At 45.1% G+C, this 17516-nt stretch overlaps 2 protein-coding genes across 3 annotated transcripts in view; one reads left to right on the plus strand and one right to left on the minus strand.

Moving 5' to 3' along the window:
- The window catches only part of C2 (complement C2), a 35754-nt gene that overhangs the window by 18064 nt on the left and 174 nt on the right, over window positions 1-17516 (minus strand). For both annotated transcript variants that reach the window (XM_057493697.1, XM_057493696.1), the window contains exon 2: window positions 17230-17402. The gene's annotated coding sequence lies outside the window, so the exon portion shown is untranslated. The remainder of the gene's footprint in view (window positions 1-17229; window positions 17403-17516) is intronic.
- On the plus strand, window positions 13566-17204 carry ZBTB12 (zinc finger and BTB domain containing 12). The gene is made up of 2 exons (XM_036875504.2): window positions 13566-13776; window positions 14276-17204. The coding sequence occupies exon 2, from the start codon at window positions 14296-14298 to the stop codon at window positions 15673-15675; it is 1380 nt and encodes a 459-aa protein (XP_036731399.1). The 5' UTR covers window positions 13566-13776; window positions 14276-14295; the 3' UTR covers window positions 15676-17204.

Genomic DNA, 17516 nt, shown 5'->3' on the forward strand with positions numbered 1-17516 from the left:
GTGGGAGGGATCTCGCTCCTCAACTTCAAGCTCTACTACAAAGCCACAGTAATCAAGACAATTTGGTACTGGCACAAGAACAGAGCCACAGACCAGTGGAACAGAATAGAGACTCCAGACATTAACCCAAACATATATGGCCAATTAATATACGATAAAGGAGCCATGGACATACAATGGAGAAATGACAGTCTCTTCAACAGTTGGTGCTGGCAAAACTGGACAGCTACATGTAAGAGAATGAAACTGGACCATTGTTTAACCCCATACACAAAAGTAAATTTGAAATGGATCGAAGACCTGAATGTAAGTCATAAAATCGTAAAACTCTTAGAAAAAAACATAGGCAAAAATCTCTTGGACATAAACATGAGTGACTTCTTCATGAGCATATCTTCCTGGGCAAGGGTAACAAAAGCAAGAATGAACAAGTGGGACTATATCAAGCTGAAAAGCTTCTGTACAGCAAAGGACACCATCAATAGAACAAAAAGGTATCCTACAGTATGGGAGAATATATTCATAAATGACAAATCCAATAAAGGATTGACGTCCAAAATATATAAAGAGCTCACAGACCTCAACAAACAAAAAGCAAATAATCCAATTAAAAAAAGGGCAGAGGAGCTGAACAGACAGTTCTCCAAAGAAGAAATTCAGATGGCCAACAGACACATGAAAAGATGCTCCACTTCGCTAGTCATCAGAGAAATGCAAATTAAAACCACAATGAGATATCACCTCACACCAGTAAGAATCGCCACCATCCAAAAGACAAACAACAACAAATGTTGGTGAGGTTGTGGAGAAAGGGGAACCCTCCTACACTGCTGGTGGGAATGTAAATTAGTTCAACCATTGTGGAAAGCAGTATGGAGGTTCCTCAGAATGCTCAAAATAGAAATACCATTTGACCAGGAATTCCACTTCTAGAAATTTACCCTAAGAATGCAGCATCCCAGTTTGAAAAAGACATATGCATCTCTATGTTTATTGCAGCACTATTTACAATAGCCAAGATATGGAAGCAACCTAAGTGTCCAACAGTAGATGAATGGATAAAGAAGATGTGGTATATAAATACAATGGAATATTATTCAGCCATAAGAAGAAAACAAATCCTACCATTTGCAACAACATGGATGGAGCTAGATGGTATTATGCTCAGTGAAATAAGCCAGGTGGAGAAAGACAAGTACCAAATGATTTCACTCATACGTGGAGTATAAGAACAAAGAAAAACTGAAGGAACAAAACAGCAGCAGAATCACAGAACCCAAGAATGGACTAAAGTTACCAAAGGGAAAGGGACTGGGCAGGAGGGGTGGGAAGGGAGGGATAAGGGCAGGGAAAAAGAAAGGGGGCCTTACGATTAGCATGTATAATGTGGGGGGCGCTTAGGGAGGGATGTGCAACACAGAGAAGACAAGTAGTGAGTTTACATCTTACTATGCAGATGGACAGTGACTGTAATGGGGTTTGTGGGGGGGACTTGGTGAAGGGAGGAGCCTAGTAAACATAATGTTCATGTAATTGTAGATTAATGATACCAAAAATATATATATATATAGAGAGAGAGAGACTCTTGAAAAAAAAAAGAAGACTCAAGCAATTCAAACCTGTGTTGTTCAAGGGTTAACTGCAGTTATGTGGCATTTTAGATAAGGAAGTGATATGATTCACATTTCAAAAATGTTATCCTGGAATCAGTGTGGACCATTAACTGAAGGAGCCTGAAGACCATTTAGGAGGCTTCATACTCCTGGCAAGAGACCGGGGGCTAAAAGCAAGCAGAGAAACGGGGAAGGACAGCAGGACAATACGAGGAGACACAGAGGCCCCTCTGAGCACTCCCTGGGCTCTCATAATGGCCGAGTTGCCCCCATCTCAGCACTTACCTCAGTGTCCTGTGGCAGCCTATTTATTACCTATAGTCTTCTTGAGGATAGGAAATGTGCCTCTTTTTTTTTTTTTACAAACTTACATTTTATTATTCAATTTAAAAGGCCATGAAATATGAGAGAGGTTTTGGCTTCCTGGGAAATAAACTTGAACAAAAGAAGTTAAATGTGTCCAATAAATAGATAGGAGTATTTAGCTTCTAAAGAGATAGGCTTTTTTGTCAAGAGTTATATTTAACAGGACAATTTTCTGTATTAAAATGATTGTTCACTATTAGAACAATTCCTCATTTCTTTTTTTTACTTTTTTTTTGTGGTAAAATACACATAATAAGATTTATCACCTTAACCATTTTCAAGTATACATTTCAGTGTTTTTAAATTCATAATGTGCAACCATCACCACCATCCATCTCTATAACCCGTTTCATCTTATAAAACTGAAACTCAGTACCCATTAAATGATAACTCCTCATTCCCCCTCCCCACAAACCCCCACAACCACCCTTCTATGCCTATGATTTTGACAGCTCTAAGTATATCATATAAGTGGAATCATACAATATTTGTCCTTTTGTGACTGGGTTATTTCCCTCAGCATTTTCTCAAGGTTCATTCCATGTTGTAGTATGTGTAAGAATTTCCTTCTTTTTAAGGCTGAATAAATATTCTATTGTATGTCTAGACCACATTTTGTTTACCTGTTCATCTGTTGATGGATACTTGGGTTGTTCCCCATTTTAGCTCCTGTGAATGATGCTACTATGAACATAGTTGTATGAATATCTCTTTGAGACTCTGCTTTCAATTATTTTAGATAAATACACAGAAGTGGAATTTCTAGATCATATATTAATTTTATTTTTTATTTTCTTGAGGAACTACCATGCTACTTTCATAGCAGCTGCACCAATTTACATTCCCACCAACAAGGTACAAGGGTTTCAATTTCTCCCCAACCTCAAGTAAGAGTGTCTTACTCTCTTTTACCACCTTCAATAGCTCAGGGTTGACACACTGTAGGAACTCATATTTATTAATGAATGGGTAAAGGATTTGGTAGCTAAATATATATGAGGGATGAGGGGAAAAGAGAATTCCCAAGTTTCTGACTTTGGTGATAGGATGGATGATGGCACCACCACCTGTGACTATCGGAGGAGAAACAGGTTTGAGGAGAAAAAGAACAGATTCTGTCCAGGACATATTGTGTGTGACACACAGGAGGAGATGGATGGATATTCTAGACTAGGAACAGGAGGGAGGTCTGGTGGGAGACAGAAGCATGGGAGTCTGTTTCAGTGAGGATTTTCAGAAAAATAGAACCAATAGGAGATATATGAAGAGATTTGTCTTCAGGAATTGGCTCATGCATTGTGGGGAGCTGGCAAGTCCAAAATCCAGCCAGCAGGCTGGAAACTCAGGGAAGAGCTGATGTAGTCTTAAGTTTGAACTTGTAGAGCAGGCTGGCAGGCCAGAAACTGAGTCAGAATATCAGTCATGAGGCAGAATTCCTTCTCCAGGAAACAGTTTTTTCCTCCTAACACCTTAACTGATTGGATGAGGTCCACCTACTTATCAAAGGTTATCTCCTTTACTTAGTCAACTGAATACAGATATTAATCATATCTACCAAATACCTCCACAGAAACATCCAAACTGGTGTTAGACTAAACAACTGGACACCAGAGCTTCCCCAAGTGGACACATAAGATTAACCATTACAGAGTCATCAGGGTGGTAAGGACCTCTTAAGAGCATATGGTGTCACCCAGGGAGAACAAGATTAAGGCCAAGGACACCAACAGTTAAAAGGTGGACAAAGGAAGAGAGTGAGGGTTACAAAAGAGGCTGAGATTGTAGAAAAAGGGAACAAAACGAAAGAGGTGTCCAGGAAAGCGGTGTATCAAGCAAGCGTGGTCTAATGAGCCACAGGCTGCAGTAGATGAGATGAGGACAAAAAATCAGGCTACTGATAGAGACCTTTTTACAGGCAGCAGCAGTCCCAGTGCTGGTGGGGGGTGTACATCTGTGCAAGTGCTTCTGACACTATATCAGCATCAGTCACGGCAGCTGACCCTGTGCAGACGCCACCAGCCAGTAATTGCGCTCTTAGGAAAATACTGACGTGTGCTATTTAAAGTGTGGTCCTCCCACTGGCATCCCCAGCAGCACCAAGAGCATGTCAAAATGCAGAATTCCAGGCCCCAACCAGACCTACTCAGAATCTGCCTCTAAACAAATCTCCAAATGATTCATGTGCACAGTGAAGTCTGAGAAGTACTTCGTCTTCAAACTTTTCGTTCATGTTTAAAAAACTTTGCAAACTATGTGCCCCTGGCACATTTTGGTGCTGGAATCTAAAATTCCCCTCCAATGTTTAAATAGTTGCAAAAGGACGTAATTTTCAGTGTGTTGTAAACACTGACCTTTTTTGGAAAAGCGTTATTTCACTCTTCTAATGATACCCTCTATGATTTATTAAAAAGTACATGACCACATTCTTCTTTAACAGTAAGAAATACCACATTGTTCCATTTCTTCTGAATTCCTATTTCTTCTTCTACCTCCCAAACATTATCCTAATATATTTTATGTTTGAAAGTCTTTTATTCTCTCCAACAAAAATATGTATATTAATTAAAATTGAATTTTTAGAATTTCCTGTTGCCGTAAGACTCTAAGTGGTAAACTTTTTCTTCTGGGTTAACTAATTATTATTATTATCATTAACAAGTATTGATCAAAACAACATGAATGTACTAAAAATTTTGCTAAGTAGTGGTTAAGCATAAAAAATAAAATTGCATTAGAAGTGCAATTCTAAATAAGATGGTTGGGTCACTTTCTTTTCATTTAGTTCACATATTTATGGATGAACATTACTTAGTCCTGGAATTAGGATTCAGCATGAATTCATTTTTGTAGACATAAGAACTGAAAATTTTGTTCCCGTAAATATGTAGATGGAAATAGGAGTTTTTTCATAGCAATGTCACTAAGTTCTTTGAAATCACATGAAGTTATATGCCAAAATACAGTGCTCTGTCATCAAAAATCAATCGGCTGGTCTCCTCAACAAATAGTTCTGGGAAAACTGGATATCCACATGCAGAAGAATAAAGCTGGACTCCTACTTCATATTGTACAAAAATTAACTCAGAATGGATCAACAACCTAAATATAAGAGCTTAAACCACTAAAACTGTTAGAAGAAAACATAAGAGTAAATCTTGATGATCTTTGATTTGGCAATGGATTCTTGATATGTCACCAAAAACACACATCAAAAAAATAAATAAATAAATTAGATTTGAATCAACATTAAAAAATTTTGTGCATCAAAGGACATTCTATCAAAAAAGTGAAAAAGACAACCTACAGAATGGGAGAAAATATTTGCAAATTATGTATCTTAGAAGGACCTAGTATCCAGAACATATAAAGAACTCTTACAACTAAACCACAAAAAGGCAAAAAACTCAGTTTTAAAATGGGCAAAAGGACTTTGATAGACACTTTTCAGAGAAGATACACAAATGGCAGCAACAAGCACATGAAAAGATATTCAGGGGAGGTGCCAGTGAAAACCAGTTCCACTTCACACCCACTGGGACAGCTAAGAGAGAGGGCAGGCAGAAAGAAAAGGAGAGAAAAGAGGGAGGGAAGGGAAGGAAGGGAAAGAAAAAGTGTTGACTAGGATATGGAGATACTGAAACCCTTTTACAAATGTGCTGGTGGTAATGTAAAGTGATTCAGTTGCTATGGAAAACAGTTTGGTGGTTCCTCAAAAGTTAAATATAGAATTACCATATTACCCAGGAATTCAACTCCTAGGTATATACATTTAAAATAAACTGAAAACAGGTACTGGACATGTACATGTACATATGTGCACATAGCAGCACTACTCACAATAGCCACCAACAGAAAAATGAATAAACAAATTGTAGTAGATGACACATTGGAATACTATCCAGCCTGAAAAAGGAATGTAGTACTGATACATGCTATAACATAGATGAACCTCAAAGGCATTTTGCTTGTGAAAGAAGCCAGACACAAAAAGCCACATATTGTATGATCCCATTTACACAAAATATCTAGAACCATGAAATCCAAAGAAACAGAACACATATTGGTGGCTGCCAGAGCTGGAGGGAGGAGGGGAATAGGTAGCAGCTGTTTAACAGGTACAAGATTTTCTTTCAGGGTGTTGAAAATGGTTTGGAATTAGATACATGTGGTGGTTGCACACCATTGTGAATGTACTAAACACCACTGCATTGCACTTCAAAATGGTTTTCATCTTACATGAATTTCACTTCAACAACCAAAAAGGTTAAAACAATCAACTGACACTCAATGAGTCCTCCTTCAACTTTATTAGAAGAAAAAGGAAGTGTATGACTCAAAGAATGAAGTCACTTGGTCCTGCAGTTTCTCAGAACCAACGTGGATTTTGGAACTGTCCCTTTGGTGCCCTGATGTTTGCACCCTCCTGAATTCCCCCTTGGGCCTGCTTTCTGGAGTAGGGAGGATTGGACAAGGGAAGGGATAAGGGACACCTGCTCCTCCTTCACAGGGAACCTATCAGGTCCATCAGCGTCCCCACATTAACTAGGAATGTCAAATCTGAGAATGGTTCCCTTACATCTATCCAGGACCACCTACCCTTTGATAGTCCTCTCACACCACAGGTTTGAAGACTGCTACCTCCAGACACTTATACATGGCACTCAGAAAAGAGAGCTTACAGGAGCATTGTGATGATAACCACCAGTTTAAACGAAGCAAATGCCCATCAACAGGGCAAAAGATTAGTAAATTGTGGCATAGCATGCAATAGAAAGTGAATAAATTACAGCTATGGAAGTAGACAAAATCATATGGTTAAGTTAAAAAAAACCAGCTCTGGAAGAACGCATAAGAGTAAGAAATCATCTATGTGGCGATCAAACAGGCAAAACTAAATAGTATGATGTCTAGGAATATCTACCACAGGCATGGAATGTGAAACTACAAAGATAAGCAAAGGACGTATATGTAAGAAATTTAGTATTCAACATAGTACTGGAAGTCCTCACCATGGCAATCAGACAAAACAAAGAGATAAAAGTCATCCAAATTGGTAAGAAGAAATTAAACTGTCACTATTTGCAGATGACATGATATTATACATAGAAAACCCTAAAGACTCCACCAAAAAACTATTAGAACTAATAATTGAACTCAGCAAAGTTACAGGATACAAAATAAATACACATAAGTCTGTTGCATTCCTATATACTAACAAACTAGCAGAAAGAGAAATCAGGAAAACACTCTATTTACAATTGCACCAAAAATAATAAAATACCTAGGAATAAACTTAACCAAGGAGGTGAAAGATCTATATTCTGAAAACTATAAGACACTGATGAGGAAAATTTAAGAAGACACCAATAAATGGAAATCTATCCTGTGCTCATGGACAGGAAGAATTAATATTGTCAAAATGTCCATCCTGCCCAAAGCAATTTACAGATTCAATGTAATCCCTATCAAAATACAACAGGACTTTTCAATGAACTACAACAAATAGTTCTAAAATTTATATGGAACCACAAAAGACCCCCAAGTAGCCAAAGCAATCTGAGAAAGAAGAACAAAGCTGGAGGGGTTACACTCCCTGACTTTAAGCTCTACTACAAACCTACAGTAATCAAAACAGTTTTGTACTGGTACAAGAACAGACCCATAGATCAGTGGAACAAAACAGAGAGCCCATATGTAAACCCACACATATATGGCCAATTAATATGCAATAAAGGAGCCATAAATATACAGTGGAGAAAAAACAGCCTCTTCAACAACTGGTGCTGGGAAAACTGGACAGCTAAATGCAAGAGAATGAAACTGGATTATTGTCTAACTCCATACACAAAAGTAAACTTGAAATGGATCAAAGACCTGAATGTAAGTCATGAAACAATAAGACTCTTAGAAGAAAACATAGTGAAAAATCTCTTGAACATAAGTATGAGCAATTTTTTCCCGGACACATCTCCTCAGGCAAGGGAAACCACAAAAAAAATGAACAAGTAGGACTACATCAAACTAAAAAGCTTCTGTACAGCAAAGGACACCATCAGCAGAACGTAAAAGCATCCTACAGAATGGGATAATATATTCATAAATGATTTATCCGATAGGGGTTAAAATCCAAAATATACAAAGAGCTCATATGCCTCAACACCCAAAAAGCAAATGACCTGATTAAAAAATGGGCAGAGGATCTGAACAGACACTTCTCCAAAGAAGAAATATAGATGGCCAACAGGCACGTGAAAAGATACTCCACACCGCTAATCATCAGGGAAATGCAAATTAAAGCCACAATGAGATTATCACCTCACACCAGTTAGAATGGCCAACATCCAAAAGACAAGAAATAACAAATGCTGGCGAGGACACGGAGAAGTGGGAACTCTCCTACACTGTTAATGGGAATGTAAATTGGTGCAACTGCCACGGAAAGTTCCCCAAAAAACTAAAAATAGAAATACCATTCAATCCAGTAATTCCACTTCTAGGAATTCACCTGAAGAAAACAACATCCCTAATTCGAAAAGACAGATGCACCCTTATGTTTATCGCCGCACTATTTACAATAGCCAAGATATGGAAGCAACCAGTGTTCATCAAGAGATGAATGGATAAAGAAGCTGTGGCACATATACACAATGGAATATTATTCAGCCATAAAAGGAAAATAAATCCTAATATTTGCAACAATATGGATAGATCTAGAGGGTATTATGCTCAGTGAAATAAGCCAGGCAGAGAAAAATGCCATATGATTTCACTTGTTTGTGGAATATAAAAATAAAACAAAAAAGCAGTAGACTCACAGACACTGAGAAGTGACTAGTGGTTACCAAGGGGAAAGGGTTGGGGCAGGTGGGGGGAAGGGGAGGGGGATAAAGGGGCACAGTAATTTGCTATCCCAATATAAGCTGGTCGGGGGAATGGTAGCACAACAAGGAGAATAGTCAATGATTCTGTAACACCTTTCTGTGTTGATAGATAGTAACCACACTAGAGGGGGTAAGGATTTAATATGGGTAACTGTTGAACCACTGTGTTGTACATCTGAAACCAATACAAGATTGTATATCAATGATATTTTAATTAAAAAAAAAAAAAATTCGGGGTAGAGATCACCCTGCAGGGAGGGAGAGGGATGTAGTCAATGTGGAGTGAGGGACATATAAGATCCCCGGAATTTGTTTCTTCAGCTTACCAGGCATTCTGTTTAATTGTCTTTAATAATACAGGCTCTTTTTATATGATCTTCTACATGTATAACATACTCACAATGAAAATTTTAGGAGAGAGGATAAGGGTGAAGAGAGTGAAGGGTGAACACTAGGAAGGCTGGCTGTGTTCCAAAGGGAGGAGGGGAGATGGAGCCAGAGAGGGAACAGATTGAAGAATTTTTTTTAACGTAGCAAAGACTTGTCTGAGTTTAAAGTAAAGGGGGTAAGTGTTAAAGCCTAGGACAGGAAATGGAGCAAGGTCAGGAAAGGCATGGAGGAAGGAAGGATTGGATTTCAGCAGGCTCTGGAACTAAGGAAGGGGAAGTACGGCCACCGGTTAAAAAAAGACATGGGGGAGGTGTGAAGGAGGGCCCTGGAGCCTCAGAGACATGTCTACTGAGAGAGGGGGACTGGGAGTGGGGAACGGGACTCCAGAGAGTGGACGAGGTTGCAAGGGGCCATGGAGGGGAGAGGGCTCTCCCAGCTGCCCCGAGCCGCTGAGTGATGCCTGCGAGTGGTGTCTTGACTGGACAGGGAGGGAGGGAGGAGGGTCTGAAAGAAAAGGGAGGACTGGGTGACTGGAGGTCTCCCTGGGGGGTGGAGCAATTACATTCACTGCCCCCCAGGACCGAGCTATCTAAGGGCTGCTCAGAGAGTGTGTGCTGGTTTTCAAATTTCAGATGCTGATAATCACCAGAGTGTGATTCTGGGAAGAGTGGATGAAATGGAGTCAAGATAAAAATTGCTGGAAGGAGGTCAAGAAGTTTGGAAGAAAAACCAGTACTATCTGTTGCTGAAGGGACGCAAACAGGTTGGGGCAGGCGGGAGGCCCTTCACTGTGTACCTTCTCACACTTTTCTAAATTTTGAACCATACAAATGATTCTCTAAAAAAAAACCCACACACACATAAACTGGACAATTTTTTCTTAATTGGAGTGTGGATTAGGTCGTTTGCATGTCACAGGCAGGCCTGGGAAAGGTGGCCTGGGCCAGGCACCACAGGCCTGGAGTCAGCTGCTTGGGGCAACAAGGAGAGGCAGGAGTAGCAGAGCAGGGCTGGGAGAGAAGCGTGTTTGGTGACGTGGAAGAGTCCCATTCTGGGGACTAACAAGGAGCTGGGAGAATCGGCCATCATTTCCCCAGACCAGTGTAGAGCATGGGAGGGAGGGTGTCGTGTCAGGGATCAGAGGAGGGGAGGTAGTGGGCTGCAGGGAGAACTAAATTCCATCTAAGGCAGGAGAAGGAGGGAAGCCTAAGTCAGGAGGCAGAGGCCGTGAGGAGGTTCCAGGAGCCAGGGGAACCTGAGGTACAACGCAAGAGAAGAAGCCAGCTTGAAGGAGTGGTCCGGGAAGGGAGTACTTTGCAGGGGCTGAATAGGAGTTTAGGAAAGGTGGTTTTGCAAACAGATGGGAGCAGTGCGGGCCCTTTGTTTTCATACAGTTTTTTTTCTCAAGCTGTGAGCCCCTGTTGCCATCGCCTGAGACAGCAGCAGTTTTCACTAGTGTTCCTACAGTAAGGCTAGAACTGAGTGCGGGTCAAAGGAGAAAAGGGGAGAAGTTGGAGGTTTTGCTGTAATACAAGAAAAGCTTTATCAGTCTACAGATTAAAAAGTCCAGGGCTGACTCCCCTCCTTCTTTCCTATTGGTTGCCCAAGGAATTATGTTATTCATCTGGGCTAAGCACATTGCAAAAGTAAACCCACTATCAAAAATACTTTGAATGCTTCAGAGAAATGTCTAACTTTTTCTACCATTTGTGAATGATCTAGGCCACTGCTCACCTCCAATCAGTAACCAAGAGTATTATTGCTTGTCACAAGCTAGCTAGCCCTTGACCACTTCTCCCAGACATAGACACAAAACTACACACAGCCCTTTTCACATTGAACTTTTATGGACTCACAGGGCTGGAAAAGACTTCAGAGGACAATCCCTCCATCTCATTGAAGAGAATACTGACACCTCTGGAGCCTTGATAACTTCAAACCTGGACTAGAACCTAGACTTTCTGTCTTCTAATTGTTCCTTATTCCCTAGTCAGATTTTATTTCTAAAGCCCCCTAGGAATCCCGAATGTACCTGTTCTTGAAACCACACCAGGGCATTTGGTACTGTCAGCCAAGGACATGAGAGCCCCTCATATCACACTAGCATAAATTGGAAACCAAGCAACAAAACTCTAGCTACCCTAAGTGGGGTATGTAGGAAAACAGCCCTACAACATCTCCACCCAGACTATACAGGAAAAGATAGACGTGGGCACAACTGTTTGCACTTAACACTGTAAGTGGGTGGGCTTGGTACTTGAAGGACTCATTAGTTCTCAATTCTACCTGCCACCAAGGACCAGCTGTCTTAAACGCTGAGATTAGCACCCCCACCCCTCATCCCCCCGTCTCATCTCACTTCCAGAAAAGAGAAGTAGCAAGAAGGGGACAGAATACAAAAACTTTAACTTAAATTCTTACCTTGACAGTTTTTTGTATGTCTGCTCTCAGTGGAGTGTGTACTATTCTCTTGAGAAATTCTGTTGAGAAGAGATGACACTGAGAAGCAGGATTTTTTGTTAAAGTTATTTTAAAAATGTAGTAGTCTATCTCCCAATCAGGCAAAGGGGAAAGGAGCTGTCACTAATTCAGCACCTACTGTTTGCTTGGCTCACTTAAACCTCACAAGTAGCCCAGTGAGGCATCAGGGCCACCAATTCAAAGATAAAGATGCTGTGAATTAAGTAACTTGCCCAAGGGCCCTCTCTTAGTAGGAGTGGAATAAAGCCTTGAGCCTAGGTGTGTCTGACACAAAAGCTAATGTTCTTTCTGGAATCCACATGGGCTGACTTCAAAGGAGATTTCTACCAAGAGGGCATTTTAGAATAAGAACTGGGTGGACGCCTGAAAGTCAGAGAATTTAAAAGGGAAAGGCAAGGAGTCAAGGCACCACCTGAAAACTAACCCCACTCTCTCTCCAAAGGGTATCCCTTGAGTTCAGGAATTCAGTTTAAGTCAGAAACATTTTATGGATGGAGCCTGGTTGCACTGAAGAAGTATGACTTCACCAGTCATTTATTGCATGACTTTTAATTGCAAAACATAATCCATGACACCATTCCGGCCATCAAGAAGTTTACAATCTTACGGAGAAACCAAATACTGAAAGTATTACATAACGAGCAGTTTCATCAAAATTGATGTGTAAGGAAAATGTTCTTAGTCCCCCAGAGGATGTAATAAACAAATGCAATTGTCAGGAAATGGGGTCTTCTCCATCTGGACTTAGATGGGGAAGTGAGTGTGGGTATGAAAGGTTCAAGGAAAATGGAAGGAAGGAAGGCCGTGTTCAAGGCGCTAATAAACGCTGGTGGTGAAGCTGTGGAGAGGGCAGCTTAGTCTGGAAGTGACAGAGAATGAAAAGGCAGAGGTAAAGGGTTGAAAGGAGGTTTTGTTTAGGGTGGTAGAGTTCTGACCTTGTCAGTCTGGTAGAGGGGCGGGGTCAGGGGGACAGTTGCAGTTGGAAAAATTAGTAGAATCTTACTAATATAAATAATCGCATAATTAGAATAATTAGTACTAGAGCTAATTATATAGTCAGGGTGAAATGGGCAAGGTCATCGACAGTACAAGTGGAGAACGTCTGCCTTGGCAAGAAGTTGGGATCACTCCTGAGATTAGAGGGGAGGAGACGATGGGTGTGATTTTACACGATTATGATACAGAAAAGAGGAAAGTTGAGGGTACTGGATTGTTTGTACGAAGTTAAAACATCTTTTAGGCCAGGAGGGCTAGGCAGGTTACTAGCTTTAGAAGAGTTGGAAAGTCTGGAGCTGTGGCTGGAAGAACAGTGAACACACTCCACTGGAGATGCACTCGTGGACAACAGCGACCAACTGCTCTAAGAGCCGCGGGGCGGACTGGGGCCCTGAGAGGGGCCGCGGCTGTAACCCAGGCCCCGCTCTGCACAGCTGGGCCAGAGCCGCACCACCCCCGGGAGCAGGTGGCAGCACCGCCCTCCGGGACAGGGCCGGAGTGGGGTGCCGGCGGGCGGGGGCGCGCACTGGGGGGCGCCTCTTGCCGCCGGGAGCAGCGGGGAGCTGGCGGGGGCCGGCCGGGCAAGCGGGCCTCTGCGCGGCACTTGGCACGCACGCGCAGACGGCCGCGGGGCCCAGAGGCACAGAGGAGGGGGAGCGAGAAAGAAGGGGTGTGGAACGTATTTCCGCTCTGGCGGACAAATAATACTGGCCAAAGAGGAGGCCTGGCCGTCCGGCCCTTTAACCATGTGTGGGGGGGCTGGTGAAGAAAGGGGGGTCGGGAAGGGGGAATCCTGCTCCTTTAATTCCCTCCCCTCTTCCTCCTCCCCGAGTTCTCGCCGACACCGCCGCGCGCGGGACCTGGAACACACGGCACGAGCCGCCCCCGCCCCTCCCCCCTCACGCCCACGCGGAGCCGGCCCCGCGCGCGCGCCCCGTGCACCCCCGCGCCTGCGCGCTGCCCAGGCCCTGCCCGTGTGTGGGGCGCTGCGGCCCCGGGGGGGTGGGGGAAATAGGGGGGGGAAAAAACAGCGCGCGGAACCCAGCCAGGTGAGAGGCGCGTGCACTCAGGGTCGTGGGGCTGTGGGGGGGGGCGTGCCACGGAGTTCTGAACGTTGGGGGAGGCGTGCACGATGCGTGCAGGCGGCGGGGGAGGGGGAAAGGACGTGCAAACGTGCAGCGGGGGGCGGAGGAATGAGGCAGCGGGTAAAGGAGGTGAAGTGAGAAGAGGCTGCAACCCGGATCACGCCGGAGCTCCAGGCCTTTGCTCCCCCTTCCTCCGACCTTCCCCTTTGGAGCCGCGAAGTTTGCCCCATTCTCGCAGGCATTCGGTCTGGGGGGTGGGGACGCCGCTGCCCCGCCCCCGGGAGCCACGCCTCCATCCTCTGGAGGGACGGCGCCTCTCGGGGTCTGGGGAAACTGAGGAAGAGGTTTGAAGACTGGGAGCTCTGAAACTGGGGAGCAAAGCAAGAATGGGGGCGAGGGTCCTGGAAACTTGGCTTAGGAGAGCCAGAGACCTTTGTCTCTGATTGGTTTCCTTCCCAACCAGGGTTGCCCACCCCCGCCACAATGGCCTCTGGGGTGGAAGTCCTGCGCTTCCAGCTGCCTGGCCACGAGGCCGCTACGCTGCGGAACATGAACCAGCTCCGCGCAGAGGAGCGGTTCTGCGACGTGACCATTGTGGCGGACAGCCTCAAGTTCCGCGGCCACAAGGTCATCCTGGCTGCCTGCTCGCCTTTCCTGCGGGACCAGTTCCTGCTGAACCCCAGCTCTGAGCTGCAGGTCTCACTGATGCACAGTGCACGTATTGTGGCCGACCTGCTCCTCTCCTGCTATACTGGTGCCCTGGAATTTGCCGTCAGGGACATCGTCAACTACCTGACGGCAGCTTCCTACCTACAGATGGAGCACGTGGTAGAGAAATGCCGGAATGCTCTCAGCCAGTTCATTGAGCCCAAAATAGGCCTCAAAGAGGATGGGGTCAGCGATGCCAGCCTTGTGAGCAGTGTCAGTGCCAACAAGTCCCTCCTCCCTCCTTCCAGGACCCCAAAACCAGCCCCCAAGCCCCCACCCCCACCCCCTCTGCCCCCTCCACTTCTGCGGCCTGTGAAGCTGGAGTTCCCTCTGGATGAGGACCTGGAACTGAAGGCCGAGGAAGAGGATGAGGATGAGGACGAGGATGTGTCTGACATCTGCATCGTCAAGGTGGAGTCGGCCCTGGAGGTGGCACACCGGCTCAAACCTCCCGGAGGCCTGGGAGGAGGTCTGGGCTTAGGGGGTTCTGTGGGCAGCCACCTTGGGGAGCTGGCCCAGAGCAGTGTGCCCCCCAGCACTGTGGCCCCACCGCAGGGTGTGGTGAAAGCCTGCTACAGCCTGTCTGAGGACGCGGAAGGAGAGGGCCTACTGTTGATCCCAGGAGGCCGGGCCAGCGTGGGGGCCACCTCGGGCCTGGTGGAGGCAGCAGCGGTGGCCATGGCTGCCCGGGGGGCGGGGGGCAGCCTGGGGGCGGGGGGCAGCCGAGGACCCCTGCCTGGGGGCTTTTCCAGCGGAAACCCCCTGAAAAATATCAAGTGCACCAAGTGCCCGGAAGTGTTCCAGGGTGTGGAGAAGCTAGTCTTCCATATGCGGGCACAGCACTTCATCTTCATGTGCCCGCGCTGTGGCAAGCAGTTTAACCACAGCAGCAACCTCAATCGCCACATGAATGTGCACCGCGGCGTCAAGTCGCATTCATGTGGCATCTGCGGCAAGTGCTTCACGCAGAAGTCCACGCTGCACGACCACCTCAACCTGCACTCGGGAGCGAGGCCCTATCGCTGCTCCTACTGCGACGTGCGCTTCGCCCACAAGCCTGCCATTCGGCGGCACCTCAAGGAGCAGCACGGCAAGACCACCGCCGAGAACGTGCTGGAGGCCAGCGTGGCCGAGATCAACGTCCTCATCCGCTAGCAGGGCAGGCACAGAGGCCAGGAGGCAGGGATCCCTGGGCTGGGTTGGAATGGGGCTCCTGGCCCAGCAGAATAGGGGGGGTGGGGGGTCGGGAACAGGCTGGTACGGTGGGCAGGCTGGAAGGGGGGGCCAAAGATTCCTTGGTGAGAAGACTGCTTCTTCAGAAGAAAAGGATGGAGAGGGTAAGGGTTCTTTGAGAAGGCCAAGGGAATACTGGCTCCCTGAGAAAGAATTTCTTCTTAGAAGTGCATGGATATGTGGAGGGAGGGAACGGGTCTTATAAAATGAGTAGGAAAAAAGACTGGAAAATGATTTATTCCTGGCTAAGGCTGCCCAGGGAGAGGTTTTGACATTTCTTGAGGTAGAGGGTGGGTGGGTGGGAATTGGGAGGGAACTGGCAGGCAGCAGCTTACCCGCTCCTGCATAGAATAGATCCTTGGGAGAGGGAGTGGTGGGGGGAAAGGATTATTGAATCCCAGAAAAAGAAGCGGGAGATGGTTCTTGCATGCTGAGGGGTGGGACTGTGGGAACAGGGCTCGATGAAATTCTAGGGAAGATAAAGTCAGGTGCCAGGTAAGAGAATATAAGGGTGAGCATCTTCAGTAGATATTGGGAAGTGGGGTACAATAGCAAGAACGATGACTAGTGGTGGGGGTGGGAGGGTAGGGCACTTAGAGGAAAGGACCCAAGAAGGGCTGTTTGAGGGTGGGGGAGGAGTAGAGACTTATACAGTATTTTTTAAGAAAACAAAACGTATTTTTTAGGGTTTTTTCTGGAGTTTGGGGTTTTTGTTTTTCTGCTTTTGTTTTCCACAAAATAAAAAACTTTTTTTCTTTATACTGTCGGACAACTGCGTGTATTTGACTCTCTCACACTAGACAGCCTCTCCCTCTGATGCCATTTGCTCAACCTGAAGGTCACAACTCATGTGGTCCCATGCCTGAAGGAGCTTTGACGGGACAAGTGGGCTCCTCTGGCCAAGGACCCTCCCAGTTCTGCAACCTCAACACCTGGCAGATACCTCACAGCATCAATGTTCTATGATTGGCAGTGGTAACACATGGCCTCTATTTGAGGAGTTTAGTATCAGGGTCAGGGATGGGGTATAGGTGTGATCACTGTGCCCACTGAAATTGTAAGCAGAAACTTGTATTTGGGCGTTTTGGGTTGGGTGAAAAACAATGCTTGAATTAGGGTATGGACAAGACTACAATTCCCAGAAAGCTCTGGAATACTTTTTAACCAAAGAGAACTACAGTTCCCAGAAGGCCTTGAAATGGCCTCAGTTGCCCTACACCCCAACTACCACCTGCCTGTGTCAGATACTGCGTGTGAAATCATAGATATTTCCCAAACTTCGACCAGAATGTAATACCTAAAGGAATGGTACCCTAAATACCGCTACCAGGGTTGTGTATCTTGGTGTAATATAATTCATACTTCATTTTCAGCTGGACTGTGACCCATGGAGCCTATGGTTGTGAAGTGTTTGGCAAAAAACTACTTAGAGAGTGTTACCAAACAGTCATGACGCTTGAATTGCTCGGGACTTACCTGGCTCTCTAGCACATGTAGTGGCGTAACATGTCTCACATAAATAGAAGAGACATTCAGCCTCAGTTTTTCAAAAGGGGACGACACTGCTCCAAGGACTTCATATGAAGCAGCATGCTAGGAACAGCTGAGTGTAAAGGTGTCCTTCGCGTGTCCTTATCGCCTCCGTCTTGCTCGTGAGAGAAGCGAGGCCAAAATTAAGACTGAATCTTCCATCTGGTGACCCACAAACTAGAACACAACTAGGGGCGGGAGAAGCATACGAGGACTGGATTGAAAATAGAGCC

The sequence above is a fragment of the Manis pentadactyla genome, chromosome 16 (assembly GCF_030020395.1).
Source record: "Manis pentadactyla isolate mManPen7 chromosome 16, mManPen7.hap1, whole genome shotgun sequence".
Classification (NCBI taxonomy): domain Eukaryota; kingdom Metazoa; phylum Chordata; class Mammalia; order Pholidota; family Manidae; genus Manis; species Manis pentadactyla.